The sequence below is a fragment of the Megalopta genalis genome, chromosome 7 (genome assembly GCF_051020955.1).
Source record: "Megalopta genalis isolate 19385.01 chromosome 7, iyMegGena1_principal, whole genome shotgun sequence".
Lineage (NCBI taxonomy): Eukaryota > Metazoa > Arthropoda > Insecta > Hymenoptera > Halictidae > Megalopta > Megalopta genalis.
This window is the reverse complement of record NC_135019.1, coordinates 10331386-10353772: the sequence shown is the minus strand read 5'-3', so window position 1 is coordinate 10353772 and position 22387 is coordinate 10331386. Positions and strand designations below refer to the sequence as shown.

At 45.5% G+C, this 22387-nt stretch overlaps 3 protein-coding genes across 8 annotated transcripts in view; 1 reads left to right on the top strand and 2 right to left on the bottom strand.

Annotated features, from left to right (window-relative positions):
• The window catches only part of Tret1 (trehalose transporter 1), a 29425-nt gene extending 27929 nt beyond the window's left edge, over positions 1-1496 (bottom strand). Inside the window, exon 1 of the mRNA XM_033485343.2 lies at positions 1400-1496. Within this exon, the coding sequence (XP_033341234.2) occupies positions 1400-1492 (93 nt within the window). The 5' untranslated portion in view covers positions 1493-1496. The remainder of the gene's footprint in view (positions 1-1399) is intronic.
• Positions 1-15266, top strand: part of LOC117229139 (Regulator of cullins 2) — a 48259-nt gene extending 32993 nt beyond the window's left edge. The window contains exon 3 of the mRNA XM_076523668.1: positions 12792-15266. Within this exon, the coding sequence (XP_076379783.1) occupies positions 12792-12976 (185 nt within the window). The 3' untranslated portion in view covers positions 12977-15266. The remainder of the gene's footprint in view (positions 1-12791) is intronic.
• mbt (serine/threonine-protein kinase PAK mbt) lies at positions 2285-22347 on the bottom strand. 6 transcript variants are annotated; one of them, XM_076523660.1, is made up of 12 exons: positions 22130-22347; positions 21445-21817; positions 20974-21367; positions 20481-20897; positions 19871-20403; positions 19639-19792; positions 12715-19472; positions 12578-12639; positions 6247-12478; positions 6027-6105; positions 4152-5934; positions 2285-2402 (listed from the first exon to the last, which is right to left on the bottom strand). In XM_076523660.1, the coding sequence occupies exons 2-7, from the start codon at positions 21807-21809 to the stop codon at positions 19311-19313; spliced, it is 2025 nt and encodes a 674-aa protein (XP_076379775.1). In that variant the 5' UTR covers positions 21810-21817; positions 22130-22347; the 3' UTR covers positions 2285-2402; positions 4152-5934; positions 6027-6105; positions 6247-12478; positions 12578-12639; positions 12715-19310. The 6 variants fall into 6 exon arrangements, with proteins under 6 accessions (XP_076379775.1, XP_076379776.1, XP_076379772.1 ...); XM_076523661.1 differs by having other exon boundaries at positions 6247-6766; positions 11930-19472; XM_076523657.1 differs by having other exon boundaries at positions 12578-19472.
• Positions 22348-22387: the final 40 nt, after the last annotated feature.

Genomic DNA, 22387 nt, shown 5'->3' with positions numbered 1-22387 from the left:
CAAGAAATATAGTTCAAATGTTATTTCAGTTTTTTAAAATGCCACCAAAGTGGTACCACCGGCATACAACAGATAGTTTTTGCATGGCACCGGCGTGGTGCCATCGGACGGCATAGTGTTAATAAATTAATAAAAAAAAGAAAAAACGGTAAAAAGACTCGGGCGACTATTTGCCGACACTCGTCCGTAACGGTAAAAAGACTTGGACGGCTATTTGCCGACACTCGTCCGCAAAGGGTTAAGCTCCGCCGAATCACCGGCAGCGAAGAGGCTAGGTCCCGGCGCACGAAGAATCTAGGGCCGAGCTGGGTGTCGTCCGGAAGGGTGAAGACACAAAGCTTTGGAACGCGTCGCGACGTTGTCCCCGATCCGGTCTCGTTCCGATCGAGATAAAAGAACGACTCTATCGGATTACAACTTGTCCCGATGACATTGGCAATGAGACGCGGAAGGCCGATCGAATCTTTGCTGGAACGAACGCGGCGAACGATAAACGCTAGAGAGAGCCGTGCGCGGATGCTGGACGAACGTGAACACACAGATGGAAGACGGTGGAAAGAAAGAAACGATCGGAAGAGGCACATCGAGCAGCGGTGACCGGGCGCGATCGCGATACGTACAGTAATGTCTCTCCAATTGACGCCCAGATCGACCACAAAAATAGACAATTTGGGAAGAGGAGATACGATTATTCGATTAAACCTTGCGGTTTATTTTTATAGTTATAAATTGTCCACGATTATACAAATTAGCCGCAAAGCTCGAATAATCGTATCTCCTCTTCCAAAATTGTCCATTTTAGTGGACGATCCGAGCGTCATTTAGAGAGACATTACTCTACAATAAATTCTCCGTAATTGACACATAGATTGTGCATAAGATTGGACAATTTGGGAAGAGAAGATACGATTATTCGATTAAACCTTGCGGTTTATTTTTATAGTTATAAATTGTCCACAATTATAAAAACGGTACGAATAATCGTGTCTCCTCTTCCCAAATTGTCCATTTTAGTGGACAATCTGAGCGTCGGTAAGGTAGACATTACTGTACCTTGTTTCGGGGGGGACGAAAGAAAGATGCGAGAGTGAAAGTGCGTCTAACAATGAGAGAGAAGAACAGAGATCGGGGGACGCGGTGCGTCGGCGAGAAGGAAATCCTGTCGAACCGTTTCTAAAAAGATGGGCCGGCCGACTTGTTCGCGATCGATCTCAGCCGGGGCGATACAGAAAATTGGTCGCGGTCGGATCTCCTCGCTCGCGACGCGACGGAACGTTTCCGGACATATCGTGTCCGTCCATGATATATCGGCGAGTGAACGATGCGGGAGAGAAACTATATGGGCGTTCGGCTAATTCCGAGCGATATTTCCCGTAGACTTAGTGCAATAGTGACGTACCAGCGGCGTAGAAACTCGTGGCTGAGGAGGAATCATTTTAGCGCTGCGTCCGTGACAATTAACGTAGAGATAAGTCGACTGCAGGGCCCACATCTTGCTGGCCGAAATATATAATATGCTATGAAAAGCGTTACAGAGAGCGGGGGAGCGGGCTAGATAATAGTTCTCTCCGGGCTGTTATCAGCGCGCGTGAACCGCGTTGCACCTTACCTATTCTTTCCAATTTCTCTCTCGTCTCTCGGTATATTCGCGGCTGCGAGCCGCTATCGGGGAGAAGAGCCCTCGCTCCTTGCGAGAGACACACTCTCTCTCTCTCTCTCTCTCTCCCAACCGAACCCGCGAATGATAACGGCATATATACATATTCCTTTTTTTCCTCGGGGAAAACATGATTCGCGATAAGTGCGGGAACTAGGAAAATCTCGCGCGTGACGCATCGGTCGTTATCAACGCGGCCGCATAATTTCGCGTAATTTTGCATCTCGGCGACGCGGAGTCCGTTCACGCGATCACCGCACGCTTTTGATCCCTCTTGATGCGCGCGAGCCACGTGGTAAAGGCGAGAGCTATCCTTTGCCGGTGCAAAGTACGTACGCGAATCCACGGAATACGCGAACAAACACGTGTATATCATTTTCGTCGGAACGCGTGGCATTCTCTCTCTCCCTCCCTCTCCCTTTCTCTCGCTCGCTCGCTCGCTCTCTCTTTCTCTTTCTCTTCTTCTTATAAGGAAACATTCGAAATTGCAATGCGACGTTATTTCGCGACGTTCGTCGGAAGTTGCGGGAGAGACACGACGTCGCGGTTGTCGACGACTTCACGTTGGTTATAGTGAAGCGAATGGTGTGGAAGCAGGTCCGAAAATACTTAGAAACTATATCAATGTAACGCATAAACATCATTTATTCAACGTATATTCTCTTGGTTTCTTGCATTACAAAGCTTATGGCGACCTTTCGGCTCGGTACACGATGGCCGACAATTCTGGTGACAACGACAAGTCCTAAAAGACAATCCAAACTTCGAAATTACATGTAAAAGAGCTCCCCACGTTCTTTTGGCTGTTCGTAACCTCGCGTTTCGGTGACTCGCATCCCGGCGGCCAGAGAGGTGGTGGGGGGGAGGGGCGGCCGGTTGCTACGGAAACACACGACGATCCAGCGAGAGGAACGATCGAAAACGATTGTTCGCTGGGTCACGTGTCCTTCTGCGACTCGGCACCGCGCTCAACCGATTCCCATTACAGGGACCGACTCTGGACGACGGACAACGAGCCGTTTAACGGTCGGCGAGGTTGGAGATTGGTAACAATAATAGGGAAGAAACGAGTAAAAAAAAAAGAAAGAAAAAATTACACCGTGAGAATGACAAAAAAGATTAAATTACCGTAGAATTAAGAATTAAAAATATAACCGTGAGAATTCGGTGTTCGATAACGGGTCGGAACGAAGTTTCGCGGACCGGCGCTCGCGTCCGCGTATATCGTTCCGGGTCGGCGCGGGTAAAGGCGCAAATGCACTACAGGGCTGACATGCGACATGTTTTGCTAGCGCGACTATCGCGGCACGTGTAAATGACTGCGAGATAGCGGCAGAGAACGGAAATCCGCGCGCGGCAATTGCTTCTAACGAACCGAACAATACGCGAACGATACGTAATTCGCAAACAAATGTACGCGTTTCTTGCAAAAAATGTCGCACGTTTGTCAGCGTATTGGCGCCTTAATTGTGTGTATCATGCGATCGATATTGCCCAGGCTTGCTTCGGCGTGTGTATGTCTGTGTGTGTGTGTGCGTGCCCGTGTGTATGTGTGTGTGCGTATGCGCGCGGAGGTGCATCGGCGACTGTGGCACGGGAGAAGAAGTGTGATGCGGCCGCCACGAGGAATCATCCGTGAGAGACCGTGCCGGAAGTGGGAAACAGGCGGCACCGTAAAACAGGAACTGGGACAAGGCGCGAAGAGATCAAAGCGATCGAGAGACCCCAGCGATTTCCCGCGGCTGTTCTTCTTCGCCGACGGGGACGCGCGCGCGGTTCGACGAGCCTAGCCGGCGGCGCGCCGGTGTGTCGGTATCTCACGGGATGGTGCAATTTCGGGTGTTTCGTGAGAGCGTGAGTGCGTGCACGGGACGCAACGCGCGGTCAGGCACGGCCGTGTGCGGGTACGCACGTAGGAAGCGGGACGACGGCGATGGCGGCAAAAGCTGTGCAAACACCGCGGGTTAACGGCGACGCCATTGGCACACACCGATGCCCGCGAGGACGAAACGAACGACCCGAAAAAGCCGAAAAAGCTAGACGGGGAACATAGCCGGAGATGTGCGGAGAGAAAACGAAAGAAGAAAAAAAGGAAAAACAGAGAAGCGTTGTTTCGCACCGGCATCGGCGTCGTTCTCGATATCGGAATCGATGCCGACCACGCGACGACCGATGGAACTTTCCAGAAGCTCGGGAGGGGAAGAAGGAACGAGCCGGCGAGAGCGCGGAACCGTGGAAAGAGACGCCGGTGAAAGCGAGACAGAGTCGGTCGGTGAACAAAAGGGAAAGAGAGAGACGGATGCACAGATAGTGAGAAAGAGAGAGAGAGAGAAGAAGAAGGAGAAGAGAGAGAAAGAGAGACAGAGAACTAGGTGGCACGGGAAGCGAAAACGCGGCGGCGGAGAACGGTTTGGTCGGTGGGTCGGTTGCAAGCGGTCGAATACGTGGTTATATGTTACGTGAGAGATAGTAGAACAGTGTGTAATTGTCTTACCTTCGCTCTCGAAGGGGGCACTAGGCACAGAGGCCATTTCTTCATCATCTGTCTTCTCTGAGACCCGGACATCCTGTCGGTTAGTCTGGTCTTCTTTCTTTCTCGAATGAAACTGGGTCTTCCAGGATCGAGCTCCTCTCGGCTCCTTATCCTCGTACGCTCTGCTCTGTCTTCTGACTTCACGGAAAAGCTTCTCGCGCGGTGTTTTCTGGATTCGCGGTGCGAGGTTGCGCAGAGGAGACTTGTTCTTCTCGTCTTAAAGTACGAGCGATGCGGCCGCGCCGCGTGCACGATCCAGCGTGCTTCCTATGCAGCGGTCCCTGAGAGCGGTACCACCGTTCACCACCGCTACCCTTTATCGTGTCGCGCCCTAATGCGCCGTGCCGGCCAGCCTTCCCTTGCTTCCTCCTCTCTCTCTCCTCTCGTTCTGTCCTAGCCGCGGCTCGGCTCGACGCGTCTCATCTCACTCGCGGCTCGTCGGTGGCCTGCTGGCCTCTTCCTCGGCTTCTTCTCGTGCCCTCGCCGAGAACCGCCGTTTTCGTGCTCCGGTCGCACCTGCAACGTGTATCGCGACAGCGTGTCTCGGCAGCGTATGTCTCTGCCGCCGTCCACCGCGTGGATCGTCGTTTCGAACCGTCCCCGGCCGAGATCCGACTCGTTTCCACGACGACTAGATTGCGTTTTAGTAGCTATATTTAAATGTGTCTCTCCTCTTCTTCGCCTGCTTCTTCTTCTTCTTCTTCTTCTTCTTATTCTACTTGTTGCTCTTGTTCTTCGTTTTTGTTGTTACCCGCTGCAAATCCTCGGCACTAACTAGCAACCGTCGCCTATATCCGTCTATGTAGCGTTCGTTCAACAGTTTACAGAGACGATGGATATGTGTGTGCTGATCGTGATCGTTTTGTTTGTGTACATGCACTCGGTGACGTCGGTTTCGTGTGTTCGGGCTTCGCACAGGTTGTCCGAAATATGAATGAAATGCGCTTTTACGTATGTTTTGGAACTTTGCTAATCAGATCGGGGGGTTTGTCGCATTTATATAGAGGCTTGTGCGGCTGTAAGCGCCGCCTCCGCCGCTGGGGCGCGCGCTATCTGGTGGGGGCACGGGCACCTCCTCTGCCCCTTGACTCCCTCGCCCACGAACCCTACAGCTGCATGCCACCCCTCTTCTCATCTGCCTCTCCTGGCCCCCACCCGGTGCTCGGACTCGACACACCGTGCCGCGATGGGTCCCGTCGGGTCGCCACGCGTCATTTTGCCGCTTCTCACGCGAATCTATCGAAAGGACAGGATAGAGAACAACGCGCGAAACAATTTACACGAGCTCCACGTATATTCCTGTACCCGTCCGTGTCGCATCGTCCTGCTCCACCTACGTGATGATCTCGTCGAGACGCGGTTACGCGATCTGGATCGCAAGAGATGCCCGCGGCGGCCAGCGGAAAAAACGTGCCGCGCGGAGAATGGAAGCGCCATGACTCTCCGATCCTGTCTTGTCTTTCTCTTTCTTCCTTCCTTTCTTTCTTTCTTGGCGTTGTTCTCCGTCGCACCGCGGCGGCGAAGGCGATGCGCTCTCGGCGCCTTTTGAGCTTCCCGCGGAAGGTTCCAGTCGTTCGACCTCGTTCGATCACGATCGTCCTACGGGCGCGAGAATCGTCCGCTGGTAGATCCCCCTCGCTTTCTCGTTCCGTTCGATATCGGCCGTTGATCCGATCGAAAGATTCGGTATCGGCTGTCCCCATCGCTCTTTTTATCTTCGCAGCTTCTTGAAGTTCGACACCGTCTACAGACAAAACGTTGAAATGTTACGCCACGTCGGTAGATAGAACGGAGACAGATATAAATCGGCGTTGGCATATCCTGCGTCGGACTTACTGTTACATCACGCGTGCACATGGTGCCCTCCTGTCGCAGGACCCCTCCAGGAACATATGTACGTTATCCTTCGCAGCCCCTGGAATAGTAGAATCATCGTAATTACTATTACTATTACGTTTGTTTAATTCTACTGCATGCGATACTCGCGCAGCCAAATTAAAAAATTGTTACGAAGAATGACCGGCAGTATACTTTGTTTCCGAATGTGTGTTCTCACCGCTGTAACTTCGAAGAGGATCGTTACTGTTGCTTGCAACAATTTTAGAATACTCTCCGAATGTCAGTTAACGACTGTACGAAGTTTCAGATCGTAGTGTCCAGTATTGTTCTTTTAAAAGGTTCCCAGAAGTATGTCCCGGCCTTTCTTTCGCGGGTGCGAAAGAAATAAGCGACACCACCACGGTCCTGTATTTATAATTCCTCTCGTAAAATCGACGTATCTCGGACGGCCAACTATTTTCAACTTAGAGCGACACGCGTCGCCGGTGGATAGACGAACGAGATAGAAAAAGATGCTATAGAATAACCGGTTTCTTTTGCGTCATCCGCGATTTCATTTTTGTCGCTCTCTGCTATTCTTCTCTTGCCGCCTGTATCGTTGCAGATTGATCCTTTTAACGCGGCGCGTACCAGCCGAGTGGAAACTTTGGTCGTTTAACCCTCCGACGTCGGAAGTTTTTCAGGACCTCGGTACAACCGCCTAGATGCATTCAGACCTCGACTCTCGTCGCTGCTCTCTGGACAATATGCATTCGTGTTATTGCTACGTATTTCTCGATAATATTAACCCTTTGTATTCGAGCGGTGACTCTGAGGCACCACTAAAATTCGTTACGTCACGTTTTAAGATAACGTTTATATTAACAAAGTTTAGATTTAAAAGCTTGCGAATAGTGTAACTGTTGCGTGGGTTCCAAGAGTCAATTTCATATGCGTAAAATGCATTTTGTTGTATAAAATAAAAATACTATAAGTTAGAAAAATGATTTTATATTTACAGTTAACCATTTGCACTCGAGCGATGACTTTGAGGCACCACGAAAATTCGTTACGTCACGTTTTAAGATAATGTTTATATTAACAAAGTTTAGATTTAAAAGCTTGCGAATAGTGTAACTGTTGCATGGGTCTCAAAGGTCAATTTCATATGCGTAAAATGCATTTTGTTGTATAAAATAAAAATACTATAAGTTAGAAAAATGATTTTATATTTACAGTTAACCATTTGCACTCGAGCGGTGACTCTGAGACACCACGAAAATTCGTTACGTCACGTTTTAAGATAATGTTTATATTAACAAAGTTTAGATTTAAAAGCTTGCGAATAGTGTAACTGTTGCATGGGTCTCAAGGGTCAATTTCATATGCGTAAAATGCATTTTGTTGTATAAAATAAAAATACTATAAGTTAGAAAAATGATTTTATATTTACAGTTAACCATTTGCACTCGAGCGGTGACTCTGAGGCACCACGAAAATTCGTTACGTCACGTTTTAAGATAATGTTTATATTAACAAAGTTTAGATTTAAAAGCTTGCGAATAGTGTAACTGTTGCATGGGTCTCAAGGGTCAATTTCATATGCGTAAAATGCATTTTGTTGTATAAAATAAAAATACTATAAGTTAGAAAAATGATTTTATATTTACAGTTAATCATTTGCACTCGAGCGGTGACTCTGAGGCACCACTAAAATTCGTTACGTCACGTTTTAAGATAATGTTTATATTAACAAAGTTTAGATTTAAAAGCTTGCGAATAATGTAACTGTTGCGTGGGTTCCAAGAGTCAATTTCATATGCGTAAAATGCATTTTGTTATACAAAATAAAAATACTATAAGTTAGAAAAATGATTTTATATTTACAGCTAACCCTCTTTGCACTCGAGAGCATTTTAATCGTAAATCCGAAACACTTTTTCTGGCTTAATAGTAATTCCATTTTATGCGACAAAGCGCATTTTATGCATATGAAATTGAGCCTTGCGATTCGTACAACGGTTACACTATTAATAATATTTTTCATTTAAACTCTGACGATATTAAAATTATCTTGGAACGTGATACAACATTTTCAACGGTGCCCCGGGGTCACTCGTGTGCAAAGGGTTAAAGTAGGAAAGGGTTAAGTTGGAAACTATATGAAACGGACGTTTTTGTTTAGTCTGTGTTCAGCCTGCGACTGTGTTCATTGTAACATGCGCTCGATATTTTTATTTATAAATTTTAAAGGTATTCTTCTTACTCGTTTCGTACAATTTTGTTCGTCTTTGTATCCCATTTTTATTTTATTTCTCTCCGAAACCAGATGGAAACAAAACGCGCAATTTACATCATTCCAACGCCGGTTTCATAGTTTCCAACCTGATACAATTCACACGTATATTCCTTTATCGCGAGATAAATCGTCTCAAAAGATTAGACGATAACTATTACGTAGTTCCATAACTGAAAAAAATCGAATGGATCATCTTTTAAGCCGAGCTCTCGAGCTTTCATCCTCGAGAGTCGAAATTGACTCACAGACCGTTGATCTTACAAGTTTCCCATTACACCGATAAGCCCGGAAATGACTTTCGAATCGATGGCACGATGAATCGATGTCTAGGAATTTCGTTTAACGAATCTAGAACCGATTCCATTCGAAGAAATTCGTATCGCTTCATCGATTCCAGGTAAGACGAGCGTTGTATTACGCGTGTTACAACGCGTGTCGCCGAGCGGCACGTTGCTTCTTCGTCCGTGAAACGATAAACAATCTCGCACCCGGTCCGGGTTGAAATTCTTTCGAGGATCCTCGACTCGAATCGGATAACGATCCGATTTTTTTTTCTACGTCGCCGATCCGACGTCCGAGACGCGTTCCGTATCGACGCGCAAAACACCTTTCCAGGTGACACCTCTGACGCAGAGGTCGATCTTCTAACGCGCAATGTTTACACAGCTCCTTGAAAACATCGGACGGAAAATAATGTTTTTCTTTTTCACACCGCGGCCTGTGATCGTGGTTCTGCGCGTTTGAATAATCAGCCGCCGCGCGACCCGGTATCAACTTTGCTCCCGGGCCAGAAAAAAAGAAACGGTCAATTGAAAAATCGAGTTCCTACACGGTTCACGGAGAATATGTACCCCGGGTATACACAGATAGACCCAAGGATGCGTCATCTTCTTTTGATAACGGGCTCACGTGGGACGAGATTTCTGGAGTTATCGCGAGAGACAATTAACGCGTTTCTGAACTTGACCCCGGTGCCACGTAACTGCCGATTAATTGAGCACTAAAATCCCCTTATCTGCGGAAACCCACGCGTTCGGCTCATCCCTGGCGGTCCGGAATTTACAATCGAGATTGTACAACAGATTCTCACAACATTCCCAACTTTTTTTGCCTCGTACGGGTGACAATTCTTTCGCCGCATCAACGATGTTACTAGACTGCGGATTCGATGCGTTTATAATAAAAAGGTGAAATTTCAAACGATGAAAATATTGGAAGAATTTATGGGCATCTATTATTTCTAGCTCGCTGAAATTATTGAATCAAGAAAGACATTTTTATTTGCCTCATCTACGATGCAATCGAATACGAAGGTAACATTTATTTTGCATAAAGATCCGCAGTCTAGATATTACTTTCACATAACGTACTGCTACTATTTGGTAATTTCAATGCTTGCTTACGTATGGATACATGTATTATGCCGAAAGACATTGGAAACTATCATCGACGTAAATGTATTCTTAAAAATAGCCGCGCGATAAAAGAGGTATACAGTGCAACAGCATATAAACGTAAGCGAAATATTATTTGCAGTACTTGCACAAACGATACCGAATCTTCGAAATTGCCGAACCGCAATTCTTTTACGCCAATCCGCGAAAATATTTGCGCCGACTGTGGGACCACCCGCGAGAGTTTCAATTCTTTGCAAGAAATAATCGCTGGATATGCGCGGAAAAATATGCAGCTTTTTTCAAATACAGTAGAAAAAGATCATTAACATCTTTAAAACCACTTCCGCGTATAATGAGGTACTAAAAAAGTTAAACAGTATCAATACGCTATCTTTCCACGTTCGATTATCTGTTGCGAGCCGTGTGCGCCGTCGCGTTTTCGATGCACCGTTGCATAATTCCGTGCGAGTTTAGAAAAACGCGATTTCGGCCCTGAAACGTCGATATCCAGATGATCGATCAGAGAAACGACCATAACTGTCCGTGGACCGCTCCTTTCTCGCCCTCCATAAGTCCGGTTCTTCTCCGCCTCGCGGAGTAACCCGGCAATTGTCGCGTATCGTTACATCACGGAACACGGTCAACTACGATGATCGATAGAGGTTAATCGATGAAACGAATCGTTAGCGGCGACAAAGGAAAATTACCTGGCAGTTTCGAGACTCGATAAAATTCCGCGGGCGCCACGCTGACGCGTGGGGGAGGGGGGGGGGGGGGGAGAGGACGCGGCTACTCGAAAGATCTACTTCGCGTCAGAATTCCTTCCGGACAAACCGGCGGAGAATTGAAAATGCGTATGCACGGTCGAAACTCGAGGAGTTTCTTTATATAGAATTAACTGGTCAGCAATATGGTTACTAAGCCGCTGATATCGTTATCAACGTCTCGGCCATGACTATGACAGACGCCAGTCCATCGAAACTTTGTCCATAATCGTGCCCGTTCATGCAAATAGTAAACGCTATTAATTACGCTGATAAAATCGCGACACCGGGGTCACCGATATGGACCCGGCTAGATTTTTCGGACGAAGTTCACGGGGATCGACGTCGACCGTTCTTCTCGCGTTCCAAAAAAAATTTCGAAACAATTCAAACATTCGTCGACCCGCTCGCGCGCTTGACCGACTATTGTGTAAACACAGATGGCGCGATCGATAAAGAAACGGCTCTAATTAAGGAAACAGTGAGACAATTAAGTCTGAACGCGTCTGAACATGTAAAATATGCTGTCTCACGTGCATAATACGAAATCATCGTTTGAATGTTTGCTCGGTAACGCGGACCGAAATAGAAGTTCTGTACAGTGCGACAATTAGACTGCAGATTTTATGCGGAATCTATTCCGTAGAGACGACACCAAGAACGTTTTTCCGACGCGCAAACATCCGCGGTTCCGATGGAACAAGACTTTGCTGCACAATGCAGATTGAAAGTCATATTTCCCAAAGGCGAGTAGAACCAAGCAGAGAACAGGCTGGGCGCACTTTCGCGTTAAACAGGCCTGTTCCAGGCCGAAAATCGGCGCGCGTAACATATCGGGATCGGGGCGATTGCAGCGTCGTCCGGGCGGTAGTCGATGGTCTGTACGAGTATAACTATCGCAACATGATAGCTATCGCAATTTCATCAGCGTGCACGCAGTGGCCGACCGTAAAATTGGTGTGGTATTATCGCGATACGTTCGGCCGATAAATTATTCCCGGTACTGCAATCAACCGCGATTGATCCTACTCGAATTTATTTCTAATCGCGGAATCGTCGATAAATCCTGTTTCCCGGCGAGAGAGGTATGCATCGGGTCGATTCAGGAGCAACGAATGGGAGGATCGCGCGAGAGGAAGAGAAGGACTCGCGCGGCGAGGAACGCGAACGATTCCGGCTCGGCTCCGTTTATCGGAGGCACTCTTGCCGCGAGGAAACGGACGAGCAACGCGACGAACGGCGACCGATACAACGGGCAAAGAATGCTCTAGAACGCGGCCGGGTTCGTCTCGATTCCGACACAAGCTAGTAACCGAGGCGCGTGCGTACGCTCGATCGTCGCGTCGCGTGATGTCGCCGTCTCGTTCCTCGGAATTGGCCCGATGCCCTGCTCACTCAAGACTTGGGGGCACGGCTGACACATTTGCTCCGATCCCCCGGTAGGGGTCAAATAGAACCAACCCCTTAGATCGCCGCCGATCGTCGTCGATTAATCCGGGCGAATTGTTTCTTTGCCTCTGGCTGTCGTCTTCCTCTTCTTACGCGTCGCCGTCGTCGTCGTTGTCGTCGTCGTCAATCGAAACCGTGTCCTCCAACAATCTTTATATCTCCCATCTGCCGGGATCGTCTCGATCTTTCTCCCCTCGGTTTCAATGGAATGCCCAACGTCTTGTTTGTCCTCTCGAATTCGGTGGAATTCGAATGCTTCGAGGCTTCCGGGTGCACGTCCGCGAGAGGAATTTTACCACGGTGTTCCACCAGGATCGCTGGGGCTAGCTTCTTCGGGGTCCCGGAGATATCAGACCCTAATTCGGAATTCGACTAAGTGCATCGCCGAGGGAATTCTTCTGTCTGATAAACCGGTTGTAGCGGATTGTTGCTGGCTCTGATCCGTTCCCATTAGACAAAGTTGAAGGAATGTGTCCAGAATAGGTGTCCGCTGGAACGGCACGGCGGTCGCGGTGACGAATCGAAAGCTTCCGATCCGTGCATCTTGTTTCTTTTTTGTGCCTGCACGATACGCAAACGATATGAAATTCTGACGAGAAACGTTTCTAGTACGCGCGTCGCTGTTACATTCTCTAATGTTACTGTCTACGTACAACTTACCGGAATAAAAAAATTACAGGGCCGCGGATGATTGAGAGAGGTTGCAGGCAACCTCGCGCAGGCTGCAATCGATAAAAGAAATACATAGCTTCGAGCTTGCGTAAATAATAAAAGCTGATATAAATAGTGAATCGAACTTGTCTGGCGCGCAGGCAACTAGTGGATAAGTGAAACTCGGCCTCGGTTCACCATCCGATCCGTTTTTAATTTTCAGACGCATGTCTGCGGTGCCAGGCGGAGAGCAAGAAGGACTTCTACGGTCGGCAACAGGACTGCGTGGTCGTTTGGGGAGAGTGCAATCATTCTTTCCACTACTGCTGTATGTCTCTCTGGGTGAAGCAGAGCAATCGTTGCCCCCTGTGCCAGCAGGAGTGGTCCATCCAACGGATGGGAAAATAATCACGGGGACGAAACTGACCAGCTTTCCTTTTTTCCTGTATCCACGTTTCTTCTCGTACACCCTTCTCTCCTCCTCGCCCTCTCCGACCCCCGTCCCTTGTATAAGCCAACCTTTTCTCCCGTTTCCCTAAGCAGAATTCCAAGTATTGCCGGACCCGACGCGTCAGAATCCTCGTCGCGTTAGGCGGTTTCGAAGCAAGGTTTCGTTCAACCTCGATTTCGAACGAAACGCTAACTCGCGCTGCCTCGCGCGATCATTACCGGCAAAAGAAAGTCCGTTTCCTCGGAACGTACTCCATTCCCGATCTCCATCCATCAAGATCTCCCCTCTATCTCCAGCAACGAAAGATCATAGTAGACGCGATTACGTTCCTAGCTCCTACGAAACAGGATCCACCGTGGCTTGTTTTTCCAAGACGTCTGAAATACCCTACGGAACCACGGCGAAAGAATTTCTGTTCGAGCGATACGTCGCGGCAAAATGCACGATTCTTAGCCAGTAATCCCAAAGCGCAAAGTGCATTCCGTCCCGACGCGTCGATCGACGGATTACCAGATCACGCGATCTCTTCGGAGCTACAAAGATTATTCAATCCCCGGTTTGGCGCGCCGACGGTCGCGCGTGCGCGTCCATTTAAATTTGCATTCGTAATGAAACCTGGCGACGCCGCTATAAATTTCATCGAAAAGCTTAGGTGATAAATGATCGTGGAGCGGTTTAGGCTCCGCACGGTTCGACTCTGGCGAGCCTCGTCGAGGCACGCGACGGGGCACGTAATCGCGGTCCGAATGCTCGAAGGTCGCTCCTTTCTTCTCCTCTCTGTTCCCTGTTTGCCCGTCGACCGTGTTTCGTCTCTGTTCCGCCAGCGTTGTTACCGACATGCTGTCTCGTTCGCCTCGTTTCCTCCTTTTCCCACCATCGTATCCCCCGGCTTGCTTGCCGTCCGGCTGGCGTTACGTCGTCATCGGAGGCTCGACCGGAGGCTCGACCAATCCGGTTGTAGAAGGGTACAACATTGCCTCTGTGTATTTATGACCTCGCCGGTTACCGCCACACCTCTTCTTTCCTCTCTACCCTCTTTCTCTGCGCTCTATCCACTTACCCTCCACCTTTCCGTGCCCACATCTAATGTCCCCCTCTTCGCTCCCCCCCTCCCGATGCCCCGCATTCCTACCCGAGCTACCCTGTCTTCGGATTCTCCACCGGTACTCCTCCTCCTTCCTTCTTCCTTCTCTCCGAATTTCGTCTACCCGTCTCTCGTCCTGTTAACCAACCAAGCGAAACGCGTCAACTATCTTCCAACGATCTGTTTATCATATTATTTATTTCAATAATTGACTATCGCGATCGATCGTGAATCGATGACAATTAGGGCGTGGAGTTACCTGGAACCTTGTTCGACTCGATAGAGTCTACATTTAAAAAAAAAAAAGTGAAAACTGCGTGTTCCTTTTATTCGCGAACCTTTTAGCATTTTTTTCATTTTTTCGACACTCACGCTCTTCTTGCAGATAACGATTCGATTACGTTTCGCCCACCTGCGTTCTATGAGGAATAAATCACGTCGCCGTTATCGGACCGTCGTTTTATCAGAATGGGTGTGTTCGGGTATCGAAAAAGTTGTCGGTTGACGGATCAAAATCCATTCGTAGAATGTCACAGACAGATGTATTAACGAGATATTATCGGGGATTTTCTGAACGTCAACGTGTTATCGATGCCATCGGTGTATGATGGACTTTGGATCAAATTCGCAAACGATCGATCGATCGATTACAATAAAAAAAATCCACGAGACGATGCCGACGATATGCTGCATCGGCATAATTGCAGCAACGATCGGTATTTTCGCGTGTAAGCTCATCGACGTAGAGATTGCTTAACCCGTCCGATGACGATGCCTGTTCATCGTTCAGTCGATATCATTATACATATATCTCCCGATCATGATTAAGTTCAAAGTAACTGAAAAATAAATTGTGAAGCATCGGGCCACGGTGCGATGAAATAGATATAGCTCCTAGTATGTACTTATCTCGTACAATAGCGAACAATTAAGAAAATTAATCAACCTCGTCTTGGATAACCGTTGAATGTTCCAACGGCTAAGTCACGGTTGACTTCGATTTCGAAACTCCGCCCGAGTTTCCGAGTTCACTGGCTACAGAACGTTCAAAGCCGCATTGAAAATCGTCGACGTCTTCGTATCTATGTATTTTTAAGTGTCCGTGCGTTTTACAGTCGTATACACATGAATAAACAACCGGCAGTCGTTCCGGTAAAAGCCTAGCGAGTTATTAAGACACATACACAGACCTGTATACATATAGTTAGAGAAAGGAAACCGAGAGGAACCTGTAAAAACTGCCGCGTCAGAGAAGATGAAGCAAGGTACAGTCCGATTGCGTGCTTTTTCCAAATCAATTCACTCGCGTGAAATGGTGGGGGATGCAGCAATACTCACGTGTTTCGACGAAAATGATAATTGCGTGTGTGCGTGCTGCGTGGATGTTGCGTGTGTGTGTGGCTGTGTGCGAGTGGGTGGGGTACGTGCGTACACGAATAGACACAAAAATAACAGTTAGCCGTTGATACAGAATGACGCAACAGTCATGCAAATTCGTTCGTCACGCTTTTCTTGAAAGGCGAACGTGCCACGAGTCGAGGTCGACTCGAGTCGAGCCTCCGCGTAGCCGGCTTTCTATTGGCTGGCACGGGAATGCTACCAGAGAATCGATGTGTACACATACATTTATGCCTTGCTATTTCTGCTTCTTAATTCCGTACATTTTTCATCATTCTTGCCTCTGCTTGCTATTTGTTGCATGTGAATAATTAAGGTTTTCCCGAACGTTAATTGCACATCCATTACACAAGGCGTATCGATCTATGGAATTATTTCCTTCCTCGAACTATACATCTTCTGCCTGTACCGGCCGCGTAATTTCTCCTCGCGAATATGACGCAGGAATTCGTTACGTTTCGAGCCTACAAGAATTTATGGTGTGATGCGTGCACGCATTTCGGAACGGATACGTGCAGACGAGCAGGAACGCAGAGGCGAACCGGCATGCAGCTTCGCAGCACGCATTCAACGCACTGGATGTGCATTCGTATATGTGCGCGCCTGTGTTTTACACACACCAAGCACAGCACGGTTTTTTCCTATCACCTTCGAAGCCGCATACTCGGAACGGTCGCCACTCTTTGGGAATGCGTTTCCTTTAATATTCCATCGAATGCTTCTGCAAACATCGCGTAACACGAGCCAAGAAAAATTCCTCTGGATGCTGCTACTTGCCTACTACTTCTTCTTCTTCTTCGTTCGAGACGATGTTCCTTTTTTTTCTTTAAGCGTTACCACGTAACGTTCCTCTTTCTTCCATGATGCGATTAATAAGAAAACCCCCGGTTAACCTGCTAAATTGTCGGGAGACGTCAGTGGCGCCGATGCTCGAGCATAATGAGAAGGTCGATTCGGTCAAACGGAGGCTCGTCGTATTTTACCAATCAGCTAATGGTATTGCAGTATTTTTTGATCCGAATTGTGGTCTGGAAATTCGTATCTGCGTTTGCGCCGTTCGAGACGCGAGAATTGAAACGAACCAGTTGATCCTGCGCGTACGGGTCGTTACCGGTTTCGTATTTCTTTTTTTCAAATTGTTCCATGCTCGCTGATATCGAAAATTCTTACGTCATCTTGCAGGAAGTATAAATATTTCGCGTGCTTCGGCGCGACACGTTAAACTACTTAGCAACTAACCCCACATTTGGCAACCGCTTTTGCTTTTGTACACTGGAAAAATATGATCGCGGTTTGTTTTAATTGGCAATACCGCGTCTCGCGCAACGCAGACTACAGAATTGTTTAAATCGAATTAGGTTCTTCCAGACTTCGAAACATCTACATGTCTACAATTTCATGTGCACGTTTATGATACATTCCCCATTTGTGCAACGGCCCCATTTTTGTAAAATGGAAGTACAGGCTGTCGTAATTATTGTAATTCAGTTCTTGTTCTGAAAGTTTTATGTTTTCTAATTTAAATATTAATCACATTTGAGAATAAAATAAAAACTAATATTCGTACTACGTCTATCTTCATCTATCCACGAAAATTTTTGCGATGCTTCGATATTTTTCTGATTCCGATGCGAATAATCCACTCGCAAGTGTTGAAGCAGTTAACCTTTCACACCTCATATATATTCAAACGCGCAGTTTAATAAAACACTCTGTAAATGTTGCGATGGTTATTACGAATGTCGAGGTTGATCTCCAACGTGACTGTAACGTGATTCGAATGTAATCAGAAATTTGTAATACATTCGACATCTGAATGTTAAATAATGAAAACATTGCTTGTTGTCAATAACAAGGCTAAATATGCAATAGGAGAACGAAACATCGTTGAAATTCTGTACTACTGTACAGTATACATAACATACATGTCGAATGTCGTAACTGTTAGATAATAGTCTTCTTCTGTTTCCCACGCGATTATTTTGGAATGGAAACATTTTTGTATACTTTGTATTCTTTAATGTATATTCAACTTGTATTTTAACAAACGAGTTACAGTAACTCACTGAAAATCGCGATTCTGAACAGCCATGCTGAATTATGCTAAACATTCAACATTTTATAGTTGTACTCTCTCCCTATGTTTCGTTATTTTCTTCCATATTTTAAAAGCATAATATCCTGTTCTATTTGCCAAAACTTTTGAGTAGATGCGTACAGAACCCTTTACAAATTTTCAATGAAATACCGTATTTACATAACAAACAAGAGATTTTCATAGTAAACATTTTTTCTATTTTCTTATTATACGTTTCCATGTTACTTTTCAGTTTGACATTCTACTGTATTATCGCGTTTACTCGCGCAGCAATGCAATTGCTTTGCGTATAAACGAATATACAACAATTTCTTTGTACGTTATTTGTTTCATACACAACTGACTGAGATACTTTTATCTGTTACAAATGTGAGATATTTAGTCAGCTGTTCCTACATGCGTAATAACATTTACATAACTTTGAGACAGTATTTAGTAATATCTACATCTTGTAAATATTCTATTGTTAAGTGTACTTTATATATCCATAATTGCTTAATTCATCGATGGCTTTCACCCGTCTTATTTTTTATGTCTTACCTGATTTAAATAAATGGCATTCTATACGATTACGATTCGGTCTAAGACATTCTTACAAAGAATGATTAGTAGCTTGACATTTTTTGCTAGATTATCGTACGATACTTATAATTGAATGCGGATCTCAAGAGACCAAATTCGTAAGTTCTGCTCAGAATTCTGTAACGGTACTCGGTGTCTAGCATATTTTCAAACTTAACATTCTCTTTTGTTCAGTAGTAATAATTCTACATATTGAATTGTTAAAAAACGTTAAATTTAAAATACTTTCAGTAATATCAATCACTTCGTCGCAATACTTGATTACCGCAAATGCATCAGTCTCTAGAAGTTGAACGAGCTTTCGTATGCTTGCAGCAATTTTTGTTTGTAAAAGTCAAATAAATTAAACGTAAGCACTAATTTAAAAAAAAAAGAAAAACAAAAGGTGGATCGTTGACACAACACATTACTGCCTTCTCATCTATGTTTGGTGCTCGAATTCGCGTTACACGCTTTCGAATTAAATATGACTATTCGATTGTGACCTTAAGTACAAGCGTAATAGCAGCGTTTGCGAAGATGTTATCGTGATGCTAATTAAAATAAGGCGGCAGGCAGACGAGGTACAGTAAAACTGCTATCAAGTTTAAGTAACACGCTTAAATCGAAAGATGAAACGGTGCTCATTACGAAGGCACTTAGTGGTACAATATTATTTTTAAATAACTCGATATAAAAATACTTTTCATGACGACAATGCCCATCACAGGCAACACAGACATTCGTAAATTCTTAACATAACACTTTTAAGGTAAGGCCCCACTGGAATGTAAGATTATCTAACAAAGGCCACTCGAATGTTCTTGGACACTTGCATATTGTACAGCTGTGCTGTTAACGATATGGGCATCTCGCTCTCCTCTTATCATTCCTAACAGCAAACCGCGGCAGTAAATGACAGACATATCAAAGATTTTTCGCTTCTGATGAAGATAAGTCTTAGGTTTTTTAACAACCAGGATAGCGTCGGGGAAGCTCGATAGACTGGCGAATAAATCTCGCGGAGCATTATTCTACAGTTTAGTATATAACAAAACATTCAACGCGTGACCGTAGACACGGTTACTTGCAGACCGACATCTGTGTTAATAAATCAGTTACCACACTCATACTTCTTATCATCGACTTGTCAACAATTTGTATGCCTGGAACCCCTCATTAACGGAATCAAGATGCTTGGACTTTGAGCTTGTCTGAGGAACGGATGTTGCAATAATTCCGTTGCCGTAGCTCTCTGTGCTGGATCACGGACAAGCATTCTTTCGAGAAAGCCTTGAAGCCGTGGACTAACCTGTAAATGATAATCGAATTAACCAATCGTCCTCTTAGTTCAGGCGTAATTAAAGGTTCCCGTACTAGGTACTGCTCTGGCCCTGTCGAAATGAAGAGCAACAACGCCTACTAATGATATAAAAAACTGGGTCTCTTTCTCGGACATCATTCACCTTGCAACTTACTTTATGAGAATTTTTTAGCTTCGGCGGAGGCATGTCTCTAATACGTCTCATGGCTTGCAAAGGAGGTTCGTTGAAAAACGGTGGTTCACCGTCGACCATCTCGATGATCATTATACCTAATGACCAAATGTCTACCTCGGGACCGTATGGTAACCTGAAACGTAGGATATTCGTATGTAATTTCTAATTGAATAGGAAAATAAATAGAAAATATTCTAAAATTGTACTGCACCTAGAAATAACTTCAGGGCTCATCCAATATGGTGTGCCCACAAGGGACTTTCGCCTGGGTAATTCTTGCGATACTTGGGCGCAAAATCCGAAATCAGATAACTTTACCCTACCGTCAGCCGTAAGCAATATAGAGTCGGATTTTATATCCCTGTGAATGACACCTTGAGAGTGTAGATATGCAAGTGGTTTAAGGCACTGGGAGCATACGGTAGCTATCTGGCTTTCATCCATGCGAGAATGCGTAACAATATCTGTGAGAGCACCTCCCTCAAGGTACTCCATCACGACCCACAATTCGTCGTCCACCAGGAAACTATCGTACATTTCGACAATATTCGGATGGTGATAATCTCTCATGATAACCACCTCATTGAAAAGTAACTCTCGCCTCTGCTGCTTCCTTAAGTCCATCTTCTTCACCGCCACTTGCCGGTTTGTATTCTTTTCTGTTGCTATACACACCGTTCCAGTACTACCTTCGCCGATCTTGAGGAAATTTTCCAGATTCTCTCTTGGATCACCTCGACTTACCTAAAAGAAAATTTAGTATCTGTAGTTTGAGTTCACAGCCAATCTTATGCTCTTATTTTTTTTTCTTTTTTGCTTACCACCATCTGCAAAGCTGCTCGAAATTGTTCATGCGTAAGCCTTTGTTCTGCCGCTGTTTGTTTGGTAGAGGCACTTGAACTCGAACCAACTGCCAAATTACCCGAAGATAAGGCGCTCTTCATGTTTTGATTTTGATCCGGAGTCGAACTACTTCCGGAGGACGGCAAGTTTGACTTGGACAGATTATGCATCGATTGAGACACCTCGATGGGCTTCTTCATTTGGGATTGTAGGATCGACGAGTTGTCTTGCATACTATACGCTTGCGAATATTTATTGATGTTATGTGAACTTAATTGGCTTAGCGGCCGTTGAGAAGCTATAGATCCTACTGGTGAAATCTTAGGTTGTATCTTATGTAAAATAACGTTTGGAGCTGCCTGTTGGTCTCTTGCAGATGACTCTGTATTCGTCACCTAGTCAGAAAATATTAAACTTGTAATTATTGTAATTTCATGCTACAAGTATAGAGCAGAGTGAAAAATTGCTTACTGGAATGCTTCCATTGTATTGACCAGACATTGTTATTTGAGAGTTAAGTCTATGAAAATCAGGTTCTGCCAGTTGAGGAGTGCTTGGATTTGACACGGGGTTCTGTGGATTTATAATGGGACTTAAATTTTGGAAGTTCAAAGATAAATTTGGAGCGTTCAATCCAGTTTGAGTTAAATTTGGAGACGATTGCATATTCGGATTGAGATTCTGGAGATTAGGAATCATATTTTGTACATTAGGATTCAGTCCAGTTGTGACACTAGGTGAATTTTGACGTAGCTTATCAACATAATTATGTTGCTTCCCAAAATTAGTGTATCCTTGTATTTGATTAGCATTAGGTGGTACTTCCTGACCTTCTGGTACAGAAGGTGGTAGATTACTATTATGCCTATGGAAATACAAGCAAAGATGTAAACAAAAGAAATGTAAACATTTACTATATTCTATACGCAAAAATAGAATCACCTGTAATCTCGCCTGAGTCTTGGTGGGCTAGAAGAACGAAGGGAATTTGATCTAGCGACTGTGCTAGTCTTAGGTAGTCCATTTTCTGTGGTCTTATCGCTGAACGATATCCTTGCTTTAAGATCATTGTGACCTCGAACAATGGTCTTCAAGTCAAGTATTTCTGTGGGTGTTATTTCGCTGGGGTCCACCAAGGGCAACGGACGGTTGGTGGACTTCAATATTTGATTGTTTCCCACAATAGAGGCCCATTGCAACGGGAGTCCGATAAACTTTCCCTCCCGCTTGTCAAATCCAGTATGTACACGATGTTCAAAGTTTGTGGGAGTGGATATCTGTGGTTTCTTCTTCTTTTTGGCGAACATCGCCCCTCCTGTTGTAAATAAGATTAATAAAAAAATAATAATACACCAAGTAGCATGCCATTTTAATTGTTCATACGCTTTTCTGTAAATGTGCGAGCAATACGTTAATTGGTCCTTTTAAACAAAAAGAAGTTCGATCGTATATGTCACTTTCCGCAACTGTTTAAAATTCGAAGCATATTTGAAAATATCGAACGCGAATTGCACGTACGTCGAATACGATCAGTTCGTTCCGGGGAGGAAGCTAGGCTACGCATTGTTGTCGAAAATTTCGAGAAATTAATACAGACGGAGGGAAGCAAAATGACAGGAACGCCTACCAGTACGTGATGCGACCGCCTTAAAAGTGGATTCTTTCGGCCGTTGGTTATGTCTTCCAGGGCTCAAGCTGTTCCTGTAATCTCACACCGATTCAAGAATACGGCAGACCGAAGATAGTGGCGAAACATATGAAAATCTCGTTGGTAAAATAAGTAAATACGACATTTAGCCTTTCGACAGTTTCGACAGGCCGTTTATACACCGGCGCTCCGCGCGGAGAGCTTACGAATCTTTCCTGGCATTTGGCTCATGACAAT

What these genes read in the sequence shown, in the direction of transcription:
- mbt (XM_076523662.1), bottom strand. Translation starts at nt 21,809, where the DNA reads ATGTTCGCCAAAAAGAAGAAGAAACCACAGATATCCACTCCCACAAAC. An exon ending in GAGCAGCTTTGCAGATGGTG is followed by an intron (nt 20,404 to 20,480) that starts GTAAGCAAAAAA and finishes ATTTTCTTTTAG; the next exon opens with GTAAGTCGAGGTGATCCAAG. An exon ending in AGCTAAAAAATTCTCATAAA is followed by an intron (nt 19,473 to 19,638) that starts GTAAGTTGCAAG and finishes TATCATTTACAG; the next exon opens with GTTAGTCCACGGCTTCAAGG.